This window comes from Ahaetulla prasina, chromosome 9, assembly GCF_028640845.1.
Source record: "Ahaetulla prasina isolate Xishuangbanna chromosome 9, ASM2864084v1, whole genome shotgun sequence".
Lineage (NCBI taxonomy): Eukaryota > Metazoa > Chordata > Lepidosauria > Squamata > Colubridae > Ahaetulla > Ahaetulla prasina.
Window position 1 is genome coordinate 4248913 of NC_080547.1, and position 21562 is coordinate 4270474.

At 45.0% G+C, this 21562-nt stretch overlaps 1 protein-coding gene across 2 annotated transcripts in view; it reads right to left on the minus strand.

Moving 5' to 3' along the window:
* Nucleotides 1-3939: 3939 nt before the first annotated feature.
* The window catches only part of PHYHIP (phytanoyl-CoA 2-hydroxylase interacting protein), an 81633-nt gene continuing 64010 nt past the window's right edge, over nucleotides 3940-21562 (minus strand). Inside the window, exons 3-7 of one of the 2 annotated variants that reach the window (XR_009156519.1) lie at nucleotides 20562-20736; nucleotides 16462-16579; nucleotides 11071-13422; nucleotides 4825-10942; nucleotides 3940-4682 (exon numbers count right to left, since the gene is read on the minus strand). Coding sequence is in view for 1 of the 2 variants with exons in the window: in XM_058194855.1 (XP_058050838.1) it covers nucleotides 12888-13422; nucleotides 16462-16579; nucleotides 20562-20736 (828 nt within the window). In the remaining variant the exon portion in view is untranslated. Of the gene's footprint in view, nucleotides 4683-4824; nucleotides 10943-11070; nucleotides 13423-16461; nucleotides 16580-20561; nucleotides 20737-21562 lie in introns of those variants that run through there. The other variant, XM_058194855.1, reaches the window with a different exon arrangement.

A 21562-nucleotide genomic window follows, 5' to 3' on the forward strand; every position in this document is an offset into this window, starting at 1 on the left:
GAGACTCCACCTCCGTTTTGGCCCCGTCCTTCACGCACTTCACCCAGAGATACGTCCAAACTTTGATGGGATCATTGTTCTTTGGGTAACACTGAATTGTAGTATTTATAATATAATATAATATAATATAATATAATATAATATAATATAATATAATATAATATAATATAATATAATATAATATAATATAATATAATATAATATAATATAATATAATATAATATAATATAATATAATATAATATAATATAATATAATATAATATAATATAATAACAACAGAGTTGGAAGGGACCTTGGAGGCCTTCTAGTCCAACCCCCTGCCCAGGCAGGAAACCCTACACCATCTCAGTCAGATGGTTATCCAACATTTTCTTAAAAATTTCCAGTGTTGGAGCATTCACAACTTCTGCAGACAAGTTGTTCCACTGAGTAATTGTTCTAACTGTCAGGAAATTTCTCCTTAGTTCTAAGTTGCTTCTCTCCTTGATTAGTTTCCACCCATTGCTTCTTGTCCTGCCCTCAGGTGCTTTGGAGAATAGTTTGACTCCCTCTTCTTTGTGGCAACCCCTGAGATATTGGAACACTGCTATCATGTCTCCCCTAGTCCTTCTTTTCATTAAACTAGGCATACCGAGTTCCGGCAACCGTTCTTCATATGTTTTAGCCTCCAATCCCCTAATCATCTTTGTTGCTCTTCTCTGCACTCTTTCTAGAGTCTCAGCATCATTTATACATGGCGGCGACCAAAACTGAATGCAATATTCCAAGGGTGGCCTTACCAAGGCATTATAAAGTGGCATTTTATATTGCAGAGGGTGAATTTAAATTCCCTCGTTTCTTGGCTAACTCTGTGATCAGTTGAATTCTTAACAGCTTGAAAATGCTGGAGATTAGAAAATAATAATAAATTAAAAGACTCTTACTGCTGTATTCTCTCTAACACAGGGGTCTCCAACCTTGGGAACTTTAAGCCTGGCAGACTTCAACTCCCAGAATTCCCCCAGCCAGCAAGGCTTAAAGCTGCCAAGGTTGGAGAGCCCTGCTCTAATAGACATGGGCCTAAATAGACTTTTAAAGTTGTGATGTGAGATCTTGAGCTCTTCAGCTTCTGCTGTAGTAAATGGGGATGTTACAAAATCTGATGAAGGCTGTAAAAAGAGCTTTTCTTCTTTTTCTTGGGAATACAAATCCTAATTCACGTGTACACTCTGTGTATAACCAATTGTAATTAACATCTTAGGTTCTTTGGAATTACAGTGTCTAAATTCTAGTAATTTGGTAGGGTCAGGATTAGCACTAGTATTGGTATACCTATGGGCAAGGGGGAGAGGTGAAATTCATTTTTTTTTTACTACCGGTTCTTTGGACGTGGCTTGGTGGGCATGGCATGGCTTGGTGGGCGTGGCTTGGTGGGCGTGTCAGGGGATGGATACTGCAAAATCCCCATTCCCACCCCACTCCAGGGGAAGGATACTGCAAAATCCCCATTCCCTCCCCACTCCAGGGGGAAAGATATTGCAAAATCCCCATTCCCACCCCACTCCAGGGGAACAATACTGCAAAATCCCCATTCCCACCCTACTCCAGGGGAAGGATACTGCAAAATCCCCATTCCCACCCTACTCCAGGGGAAGGATACTGCAAAATCCCCATTCCCACCCTACTCCAGGGGAAGGATACTGCAAAATCCCCATTCCCACCCTACTCCAGGGGAAGGATACTGCAAAATCCCCGTTTCCTCCCCACTCCAGGGGAAGGATAATATAAAATCTCCATTCCCACCCCACTCTGGGGCCAGTCAAATGTGGTATTTGCCGGTTCTCCGAACTATTCAAAATTTCCGCTATCAGTTCTCCAGAACCTGTCAGAACCTGCTCGATTTCACTCCTGGCAAGTGATGTCTCCAGGGGAATGACTCTCCGTTTTATATTTTTATAACTCTTCTGCCGAAGCCAAGAAATGCATGAATTTGAGAACTGGGTTTTATTCCTTTCATTTCATTTTCCACATTAGGAAAGGTTTCAAGACTTTGAATAGTGTTAATAATGTTAGCTATTTACTGGGTTTTGCGTACATTTTATTATAGATTGGATACCTTAGGACAGGAAGGGAGGATATGAAATGGTAAAAGTAACAATCATGTCAGTTGGTGATGTTTTCTCAAGATTTATAGGCTTGATTATTGCTAGCATGTTTTTCTTTGTAGACTTTCAGGAAAGAGGATACCTTAATATACTGCTTTGCTGTTTTTCTTCCTATGCAATAGTTTCAGAATTTGTGGGATTGGTTGTGTAAACATCTATTATATATGTACCATCATAAATATTTTTTTCAGCATATATGTGGCTACTTACACACACACACTCCAAAGAAATGAGAACATGTATTGTCAAAGAACCAAGGACAAAATAAGGTATTTGTATAAATTGCGTCATGTAAGCTAACATATGTGCATAAATGGAAAACTGTGTTTTAAACAGAATAGTAAAGATAAAGGTTCCCCTCGCACAGATGTGCTAGTCGTTCCTGACTCTAGGGGGCGGTGCTCATCTCCGTTTCAAAGCTGAAGAGCCAGTGCTGTCCAAAGACATCTCCATGGTCATGTGGCTGGCATGACTCAATGCCAAAGGCGCATGGAACGCTGTTCCCTTCCCACCAAAGGTGGTCCCTATTTTCCTACTTACATTTTTTATGTGCTTTCAAACTGCTAGGTTGGAAGAAGCTGGGACAAGTCACAGGAACTCACCTCGTTAGGAGGCACTAGGGATTCAAATCGCTGAACTGCCGACCTTTCGATCGACAAGCTCAGTCTTAGCCTCGGAGCCACCGTGTCCCTTTAAACAGAATACATTCTCCCAAATTAAGAATGTCAGGTGAGCAAGCTGGGTGAAACAAGAGAGCTGCACTTGAGAATGATAAAAGGTGCCCCAAGTTTTGTTTTTGGATCCATAAAAGGTTACGAGATGAAAACAGAGGAGTTGTCCAACCTGGGCTGGAACTACTAAAGGAGATATTTTTTTCAATATGGGGTTTTGTGCAGTGGTGGGTTTCAAATTTTTTTACTACTGGTTCTGTGGACGTGGCTTGGTGGGCGTGGCAGGGGAAGGATACTGTAAAATCTCATTCCCACCCAACTCCAGGGGAAGGTTACTGCAAAATCCCCATTTCTTCCCGATCAGCAGGGACTCGGGAGGCAGAGAATAAATGCGGGCGGGGCCAGTCAGCATTTTTACTACCGATTCTCTGAACTACTCAAAATTTCCGCAACCGATTCTCCAGAAGTGGTCAGAACTTGTTGAAAACCACCTCTGGTTTTATGACTTCACAGACACGTCTCTGTCTGGCAGAAGTTCTCTTCTCCCAAGATTTTTTCATTTCCTTTCATTTCCACTCTTGTTTACAGTTTTGGTGGCCTCCCATGCAAGGATTAATCCTGTTTATCCTCTCAGTAATGGCATTGGGGGCGGGGGGGGAGAGTAAAAACATGGATTATTGCTGCGCATCTTCCTGATTGGTGTAATTATGCATTTGTGCTGAGCTCAGAATCTGCCAGCTTATTAAGGCACATGAATTGTGGATGTTTTAAGGGCTGGGATGGACAGTGATATTATTATTATTATTGGGAGCCGGTTTGGTCTAGTGGTTAAGGCACCAGGCTAGAAAGCAAGAAAGTGTGAGTTCTAATCAGGCCTTAGGGATAAACGCCAGATGTGTGATGCGGAACCAAGTCTTTTTTCAACCCAACCCACCTCCCAGTGTTATTGTTGTTGTTAGGAAAATAAGGCATATTTAGGTAGGTTCACCGCCTTATTGATAAAAACGATAAAGGCAGGAGGAAAATAAATGAAAAACAAAGAGGAGGTACTTTGCCACCTTGAGTTATTTATTTTAAAAAAAATAAGAAAGGCAGGGTAAAAAGAAATAAAACCCACAAAAAGTTGCGTTTCAACACAGGTTCTTGTTTATTAATACACACTGTAAGCACGGCACGGATTTTTTTGTTGTTGTTGCTTCAGGTATGGTTTTACAGCGTGCATCCTACATACAGTCTGGAAAAGCATCATTTTTTGAATCCAGTTTTTGGGTTGTTGCGTGACTGCCATGCTGACATTTTCTCAGCCACATGCAAGGATTCGGAGAGTGACGAGGAAGAGGCTGTGATCATCAAATGGCCAACCTGTGAGGCTGCTTGGCAACCCGGAAGTCAGGGCAAATATTTCCTCCTTCTAATCTAAGACTTGATGCTTTCTGCCTGGAACGCAGCCAAAGATCTCGAGCCTTAGGCGGGTTCCACGCATCACAGGAATTGCTGAAGATTCAGACAATTCCTGAAATGTCCAAATATATTTCTGAAGTCATTTAGGGCAGGAGCAGATGCTCCATTCCTTGCACCCACTCCCATCGTCCTCGGCCAACATAGCCAACAGCAAGAGACTTTTAGTTCAAGCTAGGATCTTGATATTTGAGAAGGGATTGTCTCTTTTTCGCTGTTTTGCAATCTTAATTAAAATTCTACTTTCCCAAATTGCCTTAGAAAGAAGGAAATAATGTATTAACACCAGAAGAAAAAAAATGATATTCCTAAGTCTTTGGGGAAAGTTCCTACACACAACAGTCAGTGCCTATGAGACCAAAAAACCTCCAATATGTTGGCAAACTATCTAGAGCAGGGGTCTCCAACCTTGGCCACTTTAAGACTTGTGGACTTCCACTCCCAGAATTCCTCAGCCAGCTTTGCTGGCTGAGGGATTCTGGGAGTGGAAGTCCACAAGTCTTAAAGTGGCCAGGGTTGGAGACCCCTGCTCTAGAGCATGGTTTGCGACATACATATAGCTCATATATGAAATTAGCTATATATTTTCAAATGATCCCGTCTGAAGTCAAAACATGCCTCAAAAAACTTGAGTGGTTTTAAGGCAGGGATCTCCAAACTTGGCAACTTTTAAGACTTACGGACTTCAACTTTCAGAATTCCCCAGCTGGCTAGCTGAGGAATTCTGGGAGTTGAAGTCCACAAGTCTTAAAGTTGCTAAATTTGGAGGCCCTGTTTTAAGGCATACTTGTCTTTTATATGGGATCATTCTCCCATTTCTTGGTGCTCGGTAGGAAAAGTGATGGGATTAGGGCAGACGCCCATCAGAAAGACTTGCTCTCCAGAACTGATCTCATTGAGGGATTTCTGATCACACAGTTTGAAAACTATGAAAGAGATACATCAATGGTGGTAGTTTTGAGGTCCCCTATTTAATAGCTCACTCTTCGGTGAAGGCCATCCTACAGTTTTACTATAATGGGTTAGCACCATAGGCAAACTTGGATCAAGCCACTGTTCATCTAGAGAAGACATCTATAGCAGGGCTGGGTTCTACTTACCGGTTTGCAATGGGAGCCCGCGCGCTTCTGCACAGATCACCCGTGATGATGTCGTGGCGGGTGGGCGGAGCCTCCCACTAGTTTTACTACCGGTTCTGTAGAACCAGACCAAACCGGGGGCAGCCCACTACTGGTCTACAGCAGGGCTGTCAAGCTTTGCTGGCTGAGGAATTCTGGGAGTTCAAGTCCACAAGTCTTAAAGTTGCCAAGTTGGGACACCCCTATTCTAAGAGGTGTTGACCTTTCACCTGTCCTGGGCCTAGAACACAACATGAATAGTTGCCTGTTTTCTGGAGTCAAAACTCAAGAAGGTTCTACAGGGAATCCTCAATTTACAACAGTTCATTCCGTGACCTTTCGACGTTACAACGGTGTTGACAAAAAGTGACTTATGGCCCTTTTTCACACGGCAGTTACAGCATCCCTGGTGGTCACATGATCAAAATTTGGAAGTTTGGCAACTGGTGGTTTATTTATGATGGTTGCAGTGTCCCAAGCTCATGCGATCACCTTTTGGGACAAGCAAAGCTCAATCGGGAAGCCAGATTCATTTAATAACAGTGTGACTCACTTAAAAACAGCAGTGATTCACTTAATAACGGTGGCAAGGTGCAAAACTCACTAAAAGGGTGCGAAACTCACAACTGTCTCGCTTAGCCACAAAAAATTTGGACTCGATTGTGGTCATAAATTGAGGATTACCTGTACCAGGACCAAGGACCTACCAAAACCTGCACTTAATATAATTCCATCTAAATGTATAGTTTAATATAGTAAATAAGCTTATTCTCCTTTCAAGGACTTAACTGGTTTACTATACCTTCATATATAAAAAAAATTACAATATGCTAATATTTGGAAACTTTTGCAGGCTCAGGGGATGCTTCCATTCTCTCCCCTAGCTTAACGTATTCTAAAGAAATTCCCTGTTCGGTTGTCCCAGATGTGCATTCCAGCAATACTAATTCTAGTGATAACGGCTGTATTCGGAATATTCACTGGGATAGCTTTCCCCGTTTTATGCTTTTAAAAGAAAGACTTTTTATCTATCTCCATCACTTTTCCTTCCAACGGTTGAGTTACGTTGAGGTTTAGAAGCGCGTTGGCGCATTGACAAAGTTCTTCTGCTCCTATTTGAGAATGGACAGAGAGGAACAGCGTGAATAAAATGATCTCTCAAATTTGTAGGGTAGCACCTGATTTGCATGTAATTAGCAGAAGAATTGAGGAGATGGCTGTTGACAATGCTTGGAGAACAGCTGCCAGCCAGGGAGGTGACATAACATGCCGATCTGTTAGAACATTCCTCCAGATGGTTAAAAAAAAAAAACAACCTCCCTAAAATGTTTTTTTTCCCTCTCTTTTTTTCCCCATAAAAGTTGGCCCATGTTCACCCATCACCTGATTAGCCTCATCAAATAAAATACCTTGACCCAATTATACAAGACCTCCGTCTTACATTTCCAGTACTGAAAGAAAGGTGGGGGAAAAAGATTAAAACAAAATTCTCGCTTCTGTCTAGCTTTGCTGTATAAAATTAAATAGATTTCATTTTAGATAGTTGATCACGAACGATCGCGCTCTCGCGCTCCCTCTCTTAAGTCGGGACACAGCCCAGATTCCTTTGATTTGAGAATAAGCACCCTTGAACGAAGCTCTAGTTTTTGAATAAATATTTACAAAATTGCACTCGGAATAGACTTCCTGAATGGGGTTGAGGACTGGCTGAAGGAGAGTCCCCATCATCCAGTACTTATAGCACAATCAAATCATTCCATACCTTATGAGCCACTTGATTGGGGTACACTTCACAGCCTCTGCTCAGAAAAACAAAGAAATTTCTCTCCATGTTTTTGCACCTTTATTATTGTAGTTGTGGCCGGAACTTTTTTTTTTGGGGGGTAGCAGTACTGCAACAAAAGTTGTAGTAGCTTTTAGCCGCTTGTCACGTAGTCTTGTCACGTTTTTTTTAGGTAGCAGAGAACATTCTCCGGTCACTTTGGGTACGAAATGGAGAAACAATTTTTCCGGATTGAAATAAATTGATTGACAATCTCACCGCTCCTCCTGCTGCTTGTGTTCTCACATTCCAGCTGGAGAAAGCGTGATACAAATCCAGCCTCAAATGACACGAGGGGTTCTTAGCGTACACATACAAAGCCGGGAAAGATTTAAGGGTGGCCTCTAAATACCAACAGCGTTTCCTGGAGCAAGTGACCCTTAACAGTTGGCTAGAAATTGCAATAGGCAGGGCGACGCGGAGAAGAGAAAAATCAAAAAGCTAGCAGAGAAAAAGCCAAATCCTTATTATTAATGCCAGCAGCGTTTGTGGCACAGTACTGCTACAGCACACAGCAAACACTACACAGTTGGCCTCACAGCTGGGCACTTGGAAAGTTCAAAAGGTTGTGCCAAGAATAATAATTAATAATAATAATAGTAAAAACCACCTAGGGTCCTGAAGTTTCCCCCATCATCTCCATGGAGGTACTTCTCCACCTGAAGACCCGACTTTATTGGTTCTTATATACTTCAAATTTGGGAGGCTGGGATTCTGGGAATACGCCAGTAATTTAACACGGGGTTGAAGGGAGCCAGCCTCATCAAACAACCATCAATCTACGTTATGGAGCTTGCCGTTGGAATTCCTTCTGTGACAGGTTCAGCCTTCTTCCATCAGAATCCCTTTCTGCGTTTGATTTGCCCACACAACCACAACTGCACATTTTGCTTTGGAACCACTTAAATTTCAGAAACTTTGGAGCATCCGGTTTTGGTCACTACACTATAAGAAAAGACGTTGAGACTCTAGAAAAAGTGCAGAGAAGAGCAACCAAGATGATTAAGAGACTAGAGGCTAAAACATATGAAGAATGATTGCAGGAACCGGGCGTGGATGGTCTAGTGAAGAGAAGAGAAGGACCAGGGGAGACATGATAGCAGTCTTCCAATATTTGAGGGGCTGCCACAGAGAGGAGGGGGGTGTCAAGCTATTCTCCAAAGCACCTGAAGGCCAGACAAGGTATAATGGATGGAAACTGATCAAGGGGAGATTCAACTTGGAAATAAGGAGGAATTTTCTGACAGTGAGAAAAATCAAACAATGGAACAGAAGTTGCCTTCGGAAGTTGTGGGAGCTTCATCCCTGGAAGCTTTCAAGAAGGGATTGGACTGCCATTTATCAGAAATGGTGTAGGGTCTCCTGCTTGGGAAGGGGGCTGGACTAGATGACCTACAAGATCCCTTCCAACTCTTGTTAATCTAATCTACAGTCCTCCTGCTCATCATCTCTGCGCCACAGGAATGCAACCAGGTTTCTCCTGCAGACAGCCGAACTGCAGGGAAATGCGACCACTAATTGCAGGCAAGCTATCAGTGAAAACCTTTCCACCATAATTGGTCAGTTGACAGTCAACACCTCCCAAGCTTAATGAGGGATACAGTCTGGAAACCAAAACCAAAACCAGAATTGTGAAGAACACGTTGCAGGCAGACATCTAGGAATGTTGATCTCACAGAGTTGAATGTTGCCCACCAGTCACGTAGGTCAGCTCACCCGAGGCTTGATAAAGCCCTCCCCCCTAGTTGAGCTGCTTGCTAGACTGCCAGAACAGAATAGGAATGGGTGGGGTTTTGCACTTTGGAACGCTGGTGCTCTGTCCCCTTCGCCTCAGTCCAAGCGATGGCTTAATTAGCTGGCACTATCAGCTCTGGCAGCAAACTAGCGAGCATCTGCCAAGTGTCTCTGTTATCTCCCTTGATGCCGATGAATCAACAGTACTTCAGCTCTAGTCAAGCAGTTGGTTTGCCTGCTACAAAGAGGCATAGCAGCCCTTGCTGCTTTTATATCCCATGGGGGGTGGCTCCATGACTCAGCACTTCCTAGGCCTGCCCCACCCCTGCTTCTGTTGTTCCCGCCTCTCCTCCCTACGAAACCTAGGGTCCAGCCAGGCCTGATTGCCATCAGCTGGGTCTGGAGGCGTGGCCTGGGGGGGAAAGAGTCAGGGGATGGAGGCCTCGTTATCTCCTCCACCTGGCCTGTCTCTGGCTCCTAGAGCTGAGCCAGGAAAGCCAGTGCTCCCGAGGTAAGTCCTGATGGCCCTTCCCCCTCACTTTCCAAGTCACTTTCTGGCAGGGGGCCCGGCTCGGGGGGCGCAGACACAACAACTGGTTTGCACAATCTTGGGCTGTATTTGCCTTGATAGATTTGGAAGCCGGCTTTGTTGGAGGCTCCAAAGACCTAGCCAAAATAAAAATAAAAACCTGACTCCTCTGCCTCTTGTGACCCTTTTTATTTCTCTTTGGGTTCTCGGTAGATGACCTTCTCGAGGTAACAAGAATATCTTATGAAATGTCATGCCCCTGTTGGAATCTGAATTTGAAGGGGAAGAGGAACAGCTGACAGAGAGTGAGAGAGTGGATCTGTTGGCTGTGGAAGAAACTGGGGAAGGGCAAAGTCAGGCTGGATAGAGCAGGGGAGAGGCGGAACAAGGGAGAGGGGGTTCAGATGAAGACCAAGGCCCACCCCCTCCTCATCGCAGGCAGTGCAGGGAGTAACGGAGAAGAGAGCAACATGGGTTGCGTGGCTTACGAGGGAGGAAAGGAAACTGATCCTCTTTACAAGGCACAGCTGCTGCTGGAGTTTAAAGGAGAGGCAAATGGGAGGGGCAGTTGTCGGGAACAAACACTGAGCTTATCTGGTGCTTCTTTGAATCCTGGCATTCTCCCAACTGGCTTCATTTACTGCCATGCTACTTTACTTGTGGAATTCCTTATTTTGCTTGCCCTGCCGGGTTAATTACCTAGTCTTGTCTTGTTGGATTTTTTGTTAGAAGTTTTCTGCTTACAACGTTTGGGACTGAAGTATTGCCAGCCAAAGACTAGTACAGGTTGGTGGAAGAGTTCTCTCTCCAGGCTGGAGAATTGAAAGGGACATTGGGGAAACAGTTGGTGATAATAAAGGGACTCATATCAGTTCTCTGGTTGTGTTGCCTTTGTGTCCCGCCCTGGGTCATCACATGAAAGTTGGCTCTGTGTGTGTGTGCTTTCCCTTCAAGTCACCTCTGGAATGGGAAAGGCCTTTTAAATGTGGAGCTGGCTTTCTTCTAGGCCTTGGGCTTCTAACTTGCTGCTACGAAATGAATTCTCTTTAAGATCTCAAGCCCACATCTTAACCGGCCAGTGGGGTAATAAAGAAGGAAGGCCCAGGATTTCTTGTTAGAAGTTAGAGAAGCCTTCTCAAAGTCCCCTGCGGAAAGAAAGGATGCTATCGGCAGCTTTGCCCTGGTAAAGGAAGCAATCGCTCACACAACCCAAGAAACCCCATCGGAACAAAAAATCCTTCTGATGGAGGCCAAGCCTTCAGCGTAAAAAGGGTGGCTGGCAGATGTGAGGAGCAGCTGTCAAGAGCAGGTCTAACCTGTCCCAGGAAGCCGGTTCCCGGCGATGGACTGAAGGCATGGGCACGTCGAGACTTCACAGAGATGTGGGGAGTGGCTGCAAATGAATCTTTCTCCTTAACAGGCCAAGAGAAGTTCTCACTTTTCTTCTGGAGCAGGGGTCTCCAACCTTGGCAAACTTTAAGCCTGGAGGACTTCAACTCCCAGAATTCCTGGCTGGGGGAATTCTGGGAGTTGAAGTCCTCCAGGCTTAAAGTTGCCAAGGTTGGAGACTCCTGCTCCGGACGATGCCCCAACCTGCTTGCCAGGGTTACAAGCTTGAAGCCGTAAGCTCAGCTCACTGAATGGCACATTAGGTTTTTAAACAAGGAGGTTTAAATTGTGCAGCTGCCATTGTCCTTGGGACGCCAGATGTTTACAGCACCTCCTGGCTGCTAAGATCAAAATCTGAAGTTAGTAGCAAAGAAGGGAGAAACTTTCAGAAAAAGAAGGAAACTGAAGGGAAGGAGACAAGGCTATGTAAGGCAGAGAGACAGGTCATCCTCGACTTATGACTACGTGTGAGCCCAGAATTGTGGTCATTAAGTTGTTGCTGTTTTTTTTAAGCAAGGCACCCATGAAATCCTGGCTCTCCCCATTGCAGTCATTATAAAGAGCAGGGGTGCCTCAGGGAGGAGGGGAGACCCCGAGTTGCTGAACAAATAGTCGTACGTCAGGGACTCCCTGTATTACGCTTGTGGCTTATTTCAGGTATGATGCTATAAGCCGGTTGTTCTTCCCTAAGCCATTATCAGGGATGAGTCATCATTCCTAGGTACATCAACCACGGGTTGCAAACCGCGACAGCTAGGTTCACACAAACCCACGAAGTCACAAATCGCATTCCAGGTTAATGAGCGCTGCGAACTTAAGGTACGAAAGCTGGAACTATCAGCTTATGAGTTGTTCTGCATTGTGGGAAAGAAAAACAAATCGCAGCCACAGCAGGAATGCGCGGGGGGGGGAAGCATCCAACCACGAGTGATTTGTCTTTCTCCCTTACTCTCCTGCCGGCACCATGGAGCTTCCCCGTCTTCAGAACACCCCCAACTCAGAATGAGATGTGGGTATGAGTTTTGCCAGTCCGGATCTGTAACCGGTTATTCGTGGGAAAACAGGGAAGCCAAGCTGGGTATGTTTGCATAGCAACATCGCCCATCGGCATTCCAGTTTCTAGCACACCTGTTCGAACCTGTTGTTCCCTCTCCCCTCCTCCTCCTCCTCCTTTTTTTTCCCCAGTCAAAATAAATAAAGGACATAAATAATAAGGTGTCACACCCCAGGGAAATGAGCAAAAAAGATAGAAAGAATCTCTACGTAAGAATCCCTTCTTCGTTTTCCTTCTCTCGCCTATATGCCCATCCCATCTTTAAGCTTATTTTACCCACTGTTAGTCGAGCTGGTCTTTGTGCCAGCTGAGTTTTTAACCCTGGAGGACCCTTCCTGAAAGTGGTGGGGAGACGTTTTCTTCCAACCTTCAACTTACTTCTTATAAAAAAAACGTAAATGGTGCTACGGATGAAGAGAACCCGTGGTGGTGGTGGGGAAATACTATGTACCTGGTATGGAGAAACGGGCCAAAAGGAGCAAGTTGCAAGAAGGAGACGCACTACTAGTTAGTATATTTTGCTTAGGAAACTGCGTGTTCGTCAGACTGGCCAGACTCCCTGCTGTGTGGGCAAAGTGAAATGTCCATTTGAGCTTGGGTTGGGAAACGGAAGAGAATGGGATAGAGAACGGGAGAGAACGGGACCTCAAAAAAACTGAGGGCTGTCCTTAGTAAACCTGGAAATGCAGGTCCTTCAACGTTGACCTGCTTGTATGCCCTCTCTCTCCTTCTCACTTCCCAAGTCCGAAATCTTATTTACAGTGGCAAGGAAACATGCAGGAAGAGAGGGGGTGGGGAGAGAAGGGAGGCAAGGGACAGCAAAAAAGGGGGACTTCTCCAGCATCCCCTTCACCCAAGGTGGACCCCATTCTCAGATAGTCTCACACGTACGTTGAAGGGCCATGGGGCTCACCAAGATCTCTCATATTGGTGTTTGTCCCCTCTCCCTTCCCACCCTTCCCTCTCTCTAGCGCCCCACGCTGATGTTACAGGTCTTGCAGCTCGGATCCTTTTTGGCGTCGGCCGTCGAAAGGCTCATGAGCTGGTGGCCACTGATCTCCCCCAGGACTCCTAGACTGAGGTCAACCGGCTCCGTATAAATGATCTCCAGAATGACATCCTGGGCGTGGCGGTAGATGAGCTCGCCGTCTTCCACGCTGCAGGTCAGGAACTTGTTGCAGGAAATGTCCAACTGGGGCAGTCGCTCCCGACAAAAGTGGTCTCCAGCAGAGCCTTTCGGTGCCAGCACCAGAATGACGTAATGGTAGGCAGTGTACATACAGTAGAAATCCGCGAAGTAGAGGTTGGTGTTGGGACCGAACAGGCGCTGCGCCGGCACCTGGAAACGATAGCGGCCATAAGGGGAGTCCTGGGGAGGCTGCCCATTGTTGAACTCGGTATTACAGCTGAAAAAGATGCCGTGGAGCATACCGCTGGTGGGTGAACCATGGCTGCCGCTGTTGTCCTTCAAGTACGGCTTCATGACGTCTCCACAGTGCATTCTGGCCAGAAGGGGAGACACGGATAGTTAGGAAAGGGATGAGGCTAGGAGTCAGGTCAACCTTACATTCGGGAGGAAACCAGGTAGGCATTATGATACAGTGGTAGGCAGTGGTGAAATCCAAATTTTTGTACAACCAGTTCTGTGGGTGTGGCTTGGTGGGTGTGGCAAGGGAAGGATATTGCAAAATCTCCATTTCCACCCCACTCCAGGGGAAGGATACTGCAAAATCCTCATTCCTCCCCACTCCTGGGGGAAGGATATTGCAAAATCTTCATTCCCACCCCACTCTGGGGCCAGCCAGAGGTGGTATTTGCCGGTTCTCCGAAGTACTCAAAGTTTCCGCTACCAATTCTCTGAACTGCTCAAAATTTCCGCTACCTGCTGGATTTCACCCCTGGTGGTAGGCCTTCATAGCTACATGTCTACCGAGACCTTCCATTTTTCAGGAAGTGAATACTAGAGATTGTTCATTAAACAGTAGCTAAGAGCGGGTTAGGTGGCTTATGGCCTCGGATATCCTCCGTTTTCCTAGCTCACGGAGGAGAAGTCGGAGTTAGCATGGTAATTAAAGAATTAAGGTTTCAGTTTAGAAGACCTACATCTAAACCCTGTCTCAGCTATGTAGTTTGCCAGGTGACTCTCAGCCAGGCGGATGTCATAGCTTACCTTTGCTGCAAGGATAAACAGGAAGCAAATGCATTTTGAAACTAACTCAAACACTACGAAAACTCTCCTATCGGAAACCTTTTAACTGGGCAAACTGGTAAGGCAAAACGTTTTGAACCAAGGTACCTCAAAACGGACTAAATTTCAGAATGCATCCAAAATCCAGGTCCCACGACTCCTTAGAATTAAAACGCGGCAAAATTTTATGAACCGTTTTACAGCATAAAAGCATAAACGTTTTACAATGCAATACAATTTGTCATAAATCGTTGCCGGTGGTCAGCCGCGGCTGATGTTTGACTTGGGCTATAGAGTTGAACGCGGACTGTTTTCGAGGCAGATACGTCTCTGAATATCCCCCTGAAATTTTAAGAACTTTTCAAGCCCGTTAGAAGCCCTGCCACCATTGAAAACACTGAGAGATTTGGTAAGGAAATATCCCTGAAACGATAACCGAAGGTGGCAAGAATTGTCTAGACATGACTTTAAGTCTTGGAGGAAGGATAAAGTAAGATCACATTGGGTAGTGATTATAACATGATATGTGCTGGTTCTGAATGTTAGGCTAGGAGCAGGAAAGAATGAACATAACCTCTGAACTTCAAAAGAACATCTGCAGGAAGTTTTTGTGAAGCAACCGAAGCACGTGTGGTATTCACTTACTTTCCCTAACGCAGGGGTCTGCAAACTTGGCTCTTTTAAGACTTGTGGACTTCAACTCCTAGAGTTCCTCAGCCAGCAAAGCTGGCTGAGGAACTCTGGGAGTTGAAGTCCACAAGTCTTAAAAGAGCCAAGTTTACAAACCCCTGCCGTAACGATTCGCAAATGTGCATGTGGCACATTTGCTTTGCTGGCGTGCGTGCCTTCTGCATATGCACCCAGCCTCAAAAACGTGCCTAAATATGCCTCAAAATTCATTTCTCAGAGAGAATTTGAAACAAGCTTTAACTGTAAAAGATAAGATACTGTTAGTACATTTTTTTAAAAAAACAGGACGATGGGTGGATATAAAAATATGGAGGCTATGATGAGCATTTTCTTAATGAGGTTTTCTTCTTCCTGCTCCAAGCCATGACAACAGGTCAGAAGAGTATAATCTGGGCTGCTGTTCTCTACCTCGGCATCTTTCAGATGTGTGGACTTCAATTCCCAGGATTCCCCAGTCAATTTCCCCATAAGTGGGGAATTCTGGGAGTTGAAGTCCATACATTTGAAAGATGCAAACACTAGGTCTTAGACTACAGAAATGGCAGCTGAAAGCATCTAGGCCAAACCTAGCTCTTGGAATGAAGTCACTTCTCTTCATCTCTACCTCCCAGCCATGTTTTAATCATAACTTATCAGGAACAGGGGTCTCCAACATGGCTACCTCCTAACCATGTTTTAATCATAACTATTAGGGGTCTCCAACATGGCTTCTTTCCAGCCATGTTTTAATCATAACTATCAGGAACAGGGGTCTCCAACATAGCTTCCTCCCAGCCATGTTTTAATCGTAACTATTAGGGGTCTCCAACATGGCTACCTCCCAGCCATGTTTTAATCATAACTTATCAGGAGCAGGGGTCTCCAACATGGCTACCTCCTAACCATGTTTTAATCATAACTATTAGGGGTCTCCAACATGGCTTCTTCCCAGCCATGTTTTAATCATAACTGTCAGGAACAGGGGTCTCCAACATGGCTTCCTCCCAGCCATGTTTTAATCGTAACTATTAGGGGTCTCCAACATGGCTACCTCCCAGCCATGTTTTAATCATAACTTATCAGGAGCAGGGGTCTCCAACATGGCTACCTCCTAACCATGTTTTAATCATAACTATTAGGGGTCTCCAACATGGCTTCTTCCCAGCCATGTTTTAATCATAACTGTCAGGAACAGGGGTCTCCAACATGGCTTCCTCCCAGCCATGTTTTAATCATAACTTATCAGGAGCAGGGGTCTCCAACATGGCTACCTCCTAACCATGTTTTAATCATAACTATTAGGGGTCTCCAACATGGCTACCTCCTAACCATGTTTTAATCATAACTATTAGGGGTCTCCAACATGGCTTCTTCCCAGCCATGTTTTAATCATAACTTATCAGGAGCAGGGGTCTCCAGCTTTAAGACTTGTGGACTTCAACTCCCAGAATTCCCTCAGCCAACAAAGTGGCAAAAAACTCTGGGAGTTGAAGTCCACAAGTCATAAAGTTGCCAAGGTTGGGGAGCCCTGATCAGGAGGGAAAGAATGTGGATGAAGAAGACAAGCGCTTGGCAAACGTGCGTGGTGGATGTCATTGACATTGATACACACACACACACCCCTCACCCACACCTGGGTTCTCTCATGCCTTCATGGGTTTGGGGGGGCTTTGCCAACGCTTACCTGACATACTGGAAATACTCTTTAGTGTGATTCCGATAGAAAACAGTGAACCTCAGCATCCTCCCCGAAATGAGCTCAGCTTTCTCTTGCAGCTGGGCCAGATGTTCTTTAGCATAGTCTGCAAGAAACAAATATTCACAGGTTCAGGTATTTTAAAGCAGGTTTTTCGTGCGACATCTCTCCGTGGCAAATTTCCCCTCCCCACCCCCCCGTGTCATCTTCTCGTCGCTTCTTCTTGCCTCAAGCGGGTTTCTCCTGCCTCCCTATCACTTCTCCCTCCTGGGTGGCACACCCTTTCCCTCCTACACAGCCAGGCTTGCTGCATGGCAAAATCTGGATTTACCACTTTTCAGCACCCTTCCGCCTGTTCCAGTTCCCATCGGCTTGGGCTTTGTCTCCCAGACAGCTCAAAGAAGTGGTTTTTCTCTCCTCAACTCCTTGACTTTGAAAACGTACTTCCAAGAGCTGCGTACGTGGCTTGCTTTTGCATGCAGTAAGGGCATTCCAAACTCGATTGCGCACATCCTTAAAAGGCAGAGCTCCAGTTCGGCAGATAAATGGAGAGAAATCGCTCTCTGTCCCAGGGAATGAATGAAGAGACTGGAAAAGCCATTTGTCTAGAAGAGGAGTCAGCAGCCTGTGGCTCTGGAGCTGCATGTGGCTCTGGAGCCGCAGGTGGCTCTTTCACCCCTCTGCTGCGGCTCCCTGTCACTCAAAATATGCATCACAAGCGCCAATGTGCGACACCCACCGGCACACGATTTATTGAGCTTTTCAACCCCCGGTAGGCCAACCATAGATAAATTCAAGAAAATAAAAGTTTCAGAAGAAAACAGATCGTTTCATTCAACTACATATGCTAGTTTTGTGGCTGCTCAAGGAATAGTCAGGCACGGAAAGGGTTTTGTGGCTCCCGGTGTTTTCTTTTCTGTGGGAAACAGGTCCAAATGGCTCTTTGAGTGTTTAAGGTTGGTCTAGAACAGGGGTGTCAAACTTGATTTCATTGAAGGCCGCATCAGGGTTGTGTTTGACCTCAGTGGGGTGGGCCTGGCCAGCATGACATGATTTGTGGCGGCCCGAGTGCTCTGTCAGCAAAAATGGGCTTTTGGGCCGCGACGGCCTCCTGCAGCCCTCTGCTAGCGCAAACCGAGTTTTGTTTTCACCAGCAGACGGCTGCAGGAGGCCGTCACAGCTGAAAACAAGCCTTGGACGGCTGCATGAAGCCATCCCGAGCTCCGTTTTCGCTGGCAGAGGCACCACGGGCTGGTCCTTTATTGTTTCCAGGGTGGGCCTGCCAGCCAGATCTAAGCACCCTGTGGGCTGCATCTGGCCCGCAAGCCTTGAGTTTGACATCCCTGGTCTAGAATGTTTTACCGTCTCCTGCTTAAGCAGAGGGTTGGACTAGAAGACCTCCAAGGTCCTTTCCCACTCTGTTGTTCTGTATTCTGTAGAACGCTGAGAGAAGAAGGACAAGTAGTGATACTTCCGATTTATGTTGGAAATGTGCAACACAAAGGGACATTTTATCATTTTGGGACAGAGGTTTTCAAACTTGGCAGCTTTAAGACTTGTGGACTTCAACTCCCAGAATTCTCCAGCTGGCTGGAGAATTCTGGGAGTTGAAGTCCATAAGTCTTAAAGCTGCCTAGTTTGGGGACCCCTGTTTTGGGGGATGTGTAAGAAAGCTAGAAGAGTCTGGATTCAAATACACACATCGATTTGGAGGATTTTAACACTTAAATAAAATTTTCTTGGTGGGAGAAACAGTGGAGGGGGGGGGGAAAGTCATGGAACTTTGTTCTTTATATAAATGCAGCAGGATTATCGTATGCCGAAAGATGGAAAGATTCAGCACTAACCACGATGGAGGAATAATTAGTGAAGATGATGAAATGGCTCAATTGACTTCTTTGATCACGCAAAAGATAGTATCTGACTTTATTGCTAGTTGGGAAAGCGCTTGTGAACTTTTTGCACAAAATAGGAAAAAAAGTGAATTGGCGGTTTTGATGATTAGGCAGAATAGATGACAGAAAAAGGAGGCTGTTGCTGTAACCCTAGAGCAGCGGTTCTCAACCTGTGGGTCGGGACCCCGTTGGGGGTCAAATGACGATTTGCCAGGGGTCGCCTAAGACCATCGGAAATATGGGAAGTATATTTGCGAGTCGAAGAATCGCGTTCCAATGGTTGACTCCACAAGCCAGCTGCAGGCTCTTCAAATCGCTAGCCAAATTCGGCTTCAGGCGCGATGAATTAAAAAAGAGAGAAATCTTTGCTCTGATGTCTCCCTCTCAAGCCAGCTGCAATCACTCCCAATCTCTAGCCTAATCTGGCTTCAGGCGCCATAAACTTAATAGGGGAGGAGTCTCCGCTTTAATGCCTCCGTCCTCAAGGCAATCGCAAGCAGTTCAGATCGCTAGCCAATACGGCTTCAGGCGCGATAAATTCAAAACAAAAATAATTTTACGGTTGGGGTCGCCACATCGTGGGGAATTGTATTAAAGGGGTCGCAGCACTATAAAGGTTGAGAACCATTGCCCTAGAGTAAGAGTTAGATGTATGATTGGAATTTTAACTGCCCTAATAGGAGCCCTGGTGGCGCAGTGGTTAGAATGCAGTATTGCAGGCAAACTCTGCTCACTGCCAGGAGTTCGATCCTGACCGGCTCAAGGTTGACTCACCTTGCATCTTTTCAAGGTCGGTAAAATGGGGAACCAGATTGTTGGGGACAATATCCCAAAGAGTGCTGTAAAGTATTGTGCGGCAATACGCAAATCTAAGCTGTAAATGCCTCCGTCCTCAAGGCAATTGCTCAAGGCCATCACTCTGCTAAACAAATAATTCCCTCAACACTGTCAGACTATTTACTGAATCTGCACTACTATTAATCTTCTCATCGTTCCCATCACCAACCTCTTTCCACTTATGACTGTATGACTATAACTTGTTGCTGGCAATCCTTATGATTTATATTGATATACTGATCATCAATTGTGTTGTAAATGTTGTACCTTGATGAACGTATCTTTTCTTTTATGTACACTGAGAGCATATGCACCAAGACAAATTCCTTGTGTGTCCAATCACACTTGGCCAATAAAAAATTCTATTCTATTCTATTCTAAAGAAGTCAAAAGCCATTTCTTTGTATCTTTCTTTCTAGTCTTCTTTTACCTTTTTTCTCCTTTCTTGCACTTTTAGCTTCCTCTTTGATTTGTTTCTTTTTTCTTCTTTGTCTTACTGTGCATTAATTTTTATCTTTCTTTTTAAAAAAATCTTTAATAATTTTTTTTTTTAAAAAAAAGAAAGAACAGTGAGGGTTTAAAACTGGAAATTGTGTAAGGGGATGCATGAATGATAGCCTTTGTTTTTAGAATAGAATAGAATAAAATTCTTTATTGGCCAAATGTGATTGGACACACAAGGAATTTGTCTTTGGTGCATGTGCTCTTAGTGTACTTAAAGAAAAAAATAAAATATATTCGTCAAGAATCATAAGATACAACACTTTGTGATAGTCATAGGATACTAATAAGCAATCAAATTTTACTAGGAAACAATAAGAACAATATAAGTTGTAAAGATACAAGCAACATGGATATAGCCATAAGTGGGAAGAGATAGGTACTAGTACGGATGAGAAGAATAGTAATACAGTCTTAGTAGATAATTTGTGGGAATTAGTTGTTTACAAGAGTGGTGGCATTCAAGAAAAAACTGTTCTTGTGTCTAGTTGTTCTGGTGTGCAGTGCTGTATAGTGTCGTTTTGAGGGTAGAAGTTGAAACAATTTATGTACAGGATATGAGGGGTCTTTAGATATTTTCACAGCCCTCTTTTTGACTCGTGCAGTATACAGGTCCTCAATGGAAGGCAGGTTGGTAGCCATTGTTTTTTCTGCAGTTCTAATTATCCTCTGAAGTCTGTGTCTGCCTTGTTGGGTTGCAGAGCCAAACCAGGCATTTATAGAGGTGCAGATGACAGACTCAATCATTCCTCTGTAGAATTTTGCTTAGTAAGATAGTTAATAGGGAAATAGGGGGGATGGGTGGATAGGCATGGAAATCTCCTTTTGCATTGGTCCTTTTTCTTGCCCACTCACCTCCTGTGCAGAATTCGACGGTTTCACTCCATCCGGAGACAAGATACTCTCCATCTGTTTGCTTCACTGCAGTCTGCACAGCCACACTATACTCTGTCCTGGGACTCAGAAACCAGTGGCCCCTCACCGTCATTGGCAGGGCCACTGCCTTAGCTACTAGCTTGGTAGGGACATCCTGCAGAAAGAAAAGAGGCAAGCCATGTCAGGAAGCCAACGATATTTGGGCCATGGACTTTGCTGGGCCAAGATGTTGATGTTCTCATGACAGACAAGGGGAAGAGGTTCTAGAACAGCGGTTCTCAACCTGTGGGTCACGACCCCATTGGGGGTCGAAGGACGATTTGCCAGGGGTCGCATAAGACCATTGGAAATATGGGAAGTATACTTGCGAGTTGAAGAATCGCGCTCCAATGGTTGACTCCACAAGCAATCACTCCTAATCACTAGCCTAATCTGGCTTCAGGCGTGATAAACTTAATAGGGGAGGAGTCTCCGCTTTAATGCCTCCGTCCTCAAGGCAATCGCAAGCAGTTCAGATTGCTAGCCAATATGGCTTCAGGTGTGATAAATTCAAAACGAAAATAATTTTACGGTTGGGGATCGCCACATCGTGGGGAATTGTATTAAAGGGGTCACCACATCGTGGGGAATTGTATTAAAGGGGTCACAGCACTATAAAGGTTGAGAACCACTGTTCTAGAATCTAGAGAAACCAGGGGTGGGTTCTACTTATCTTTACTACCTGTTTGCATCGTGCCCGCACACATGCTCAGAAGAGTATTGATGACGTTTGGGTCAGTGGGCGAAGCCTCCTGCCGGTTTTACTACCAGTTCTATAGAACCGCTCTGAACTGGGGGCAATCCATCACTGGTGACAAGCCACAATGACATCCGCAAGTGTCATGATACCATCACATTGTGACCAGAATGAAATAACTCGCATCATGTACAATTGTACAATCTGTCATTCAGTGGCTCCCTTTCTGTCAGGGGCGAAAGAT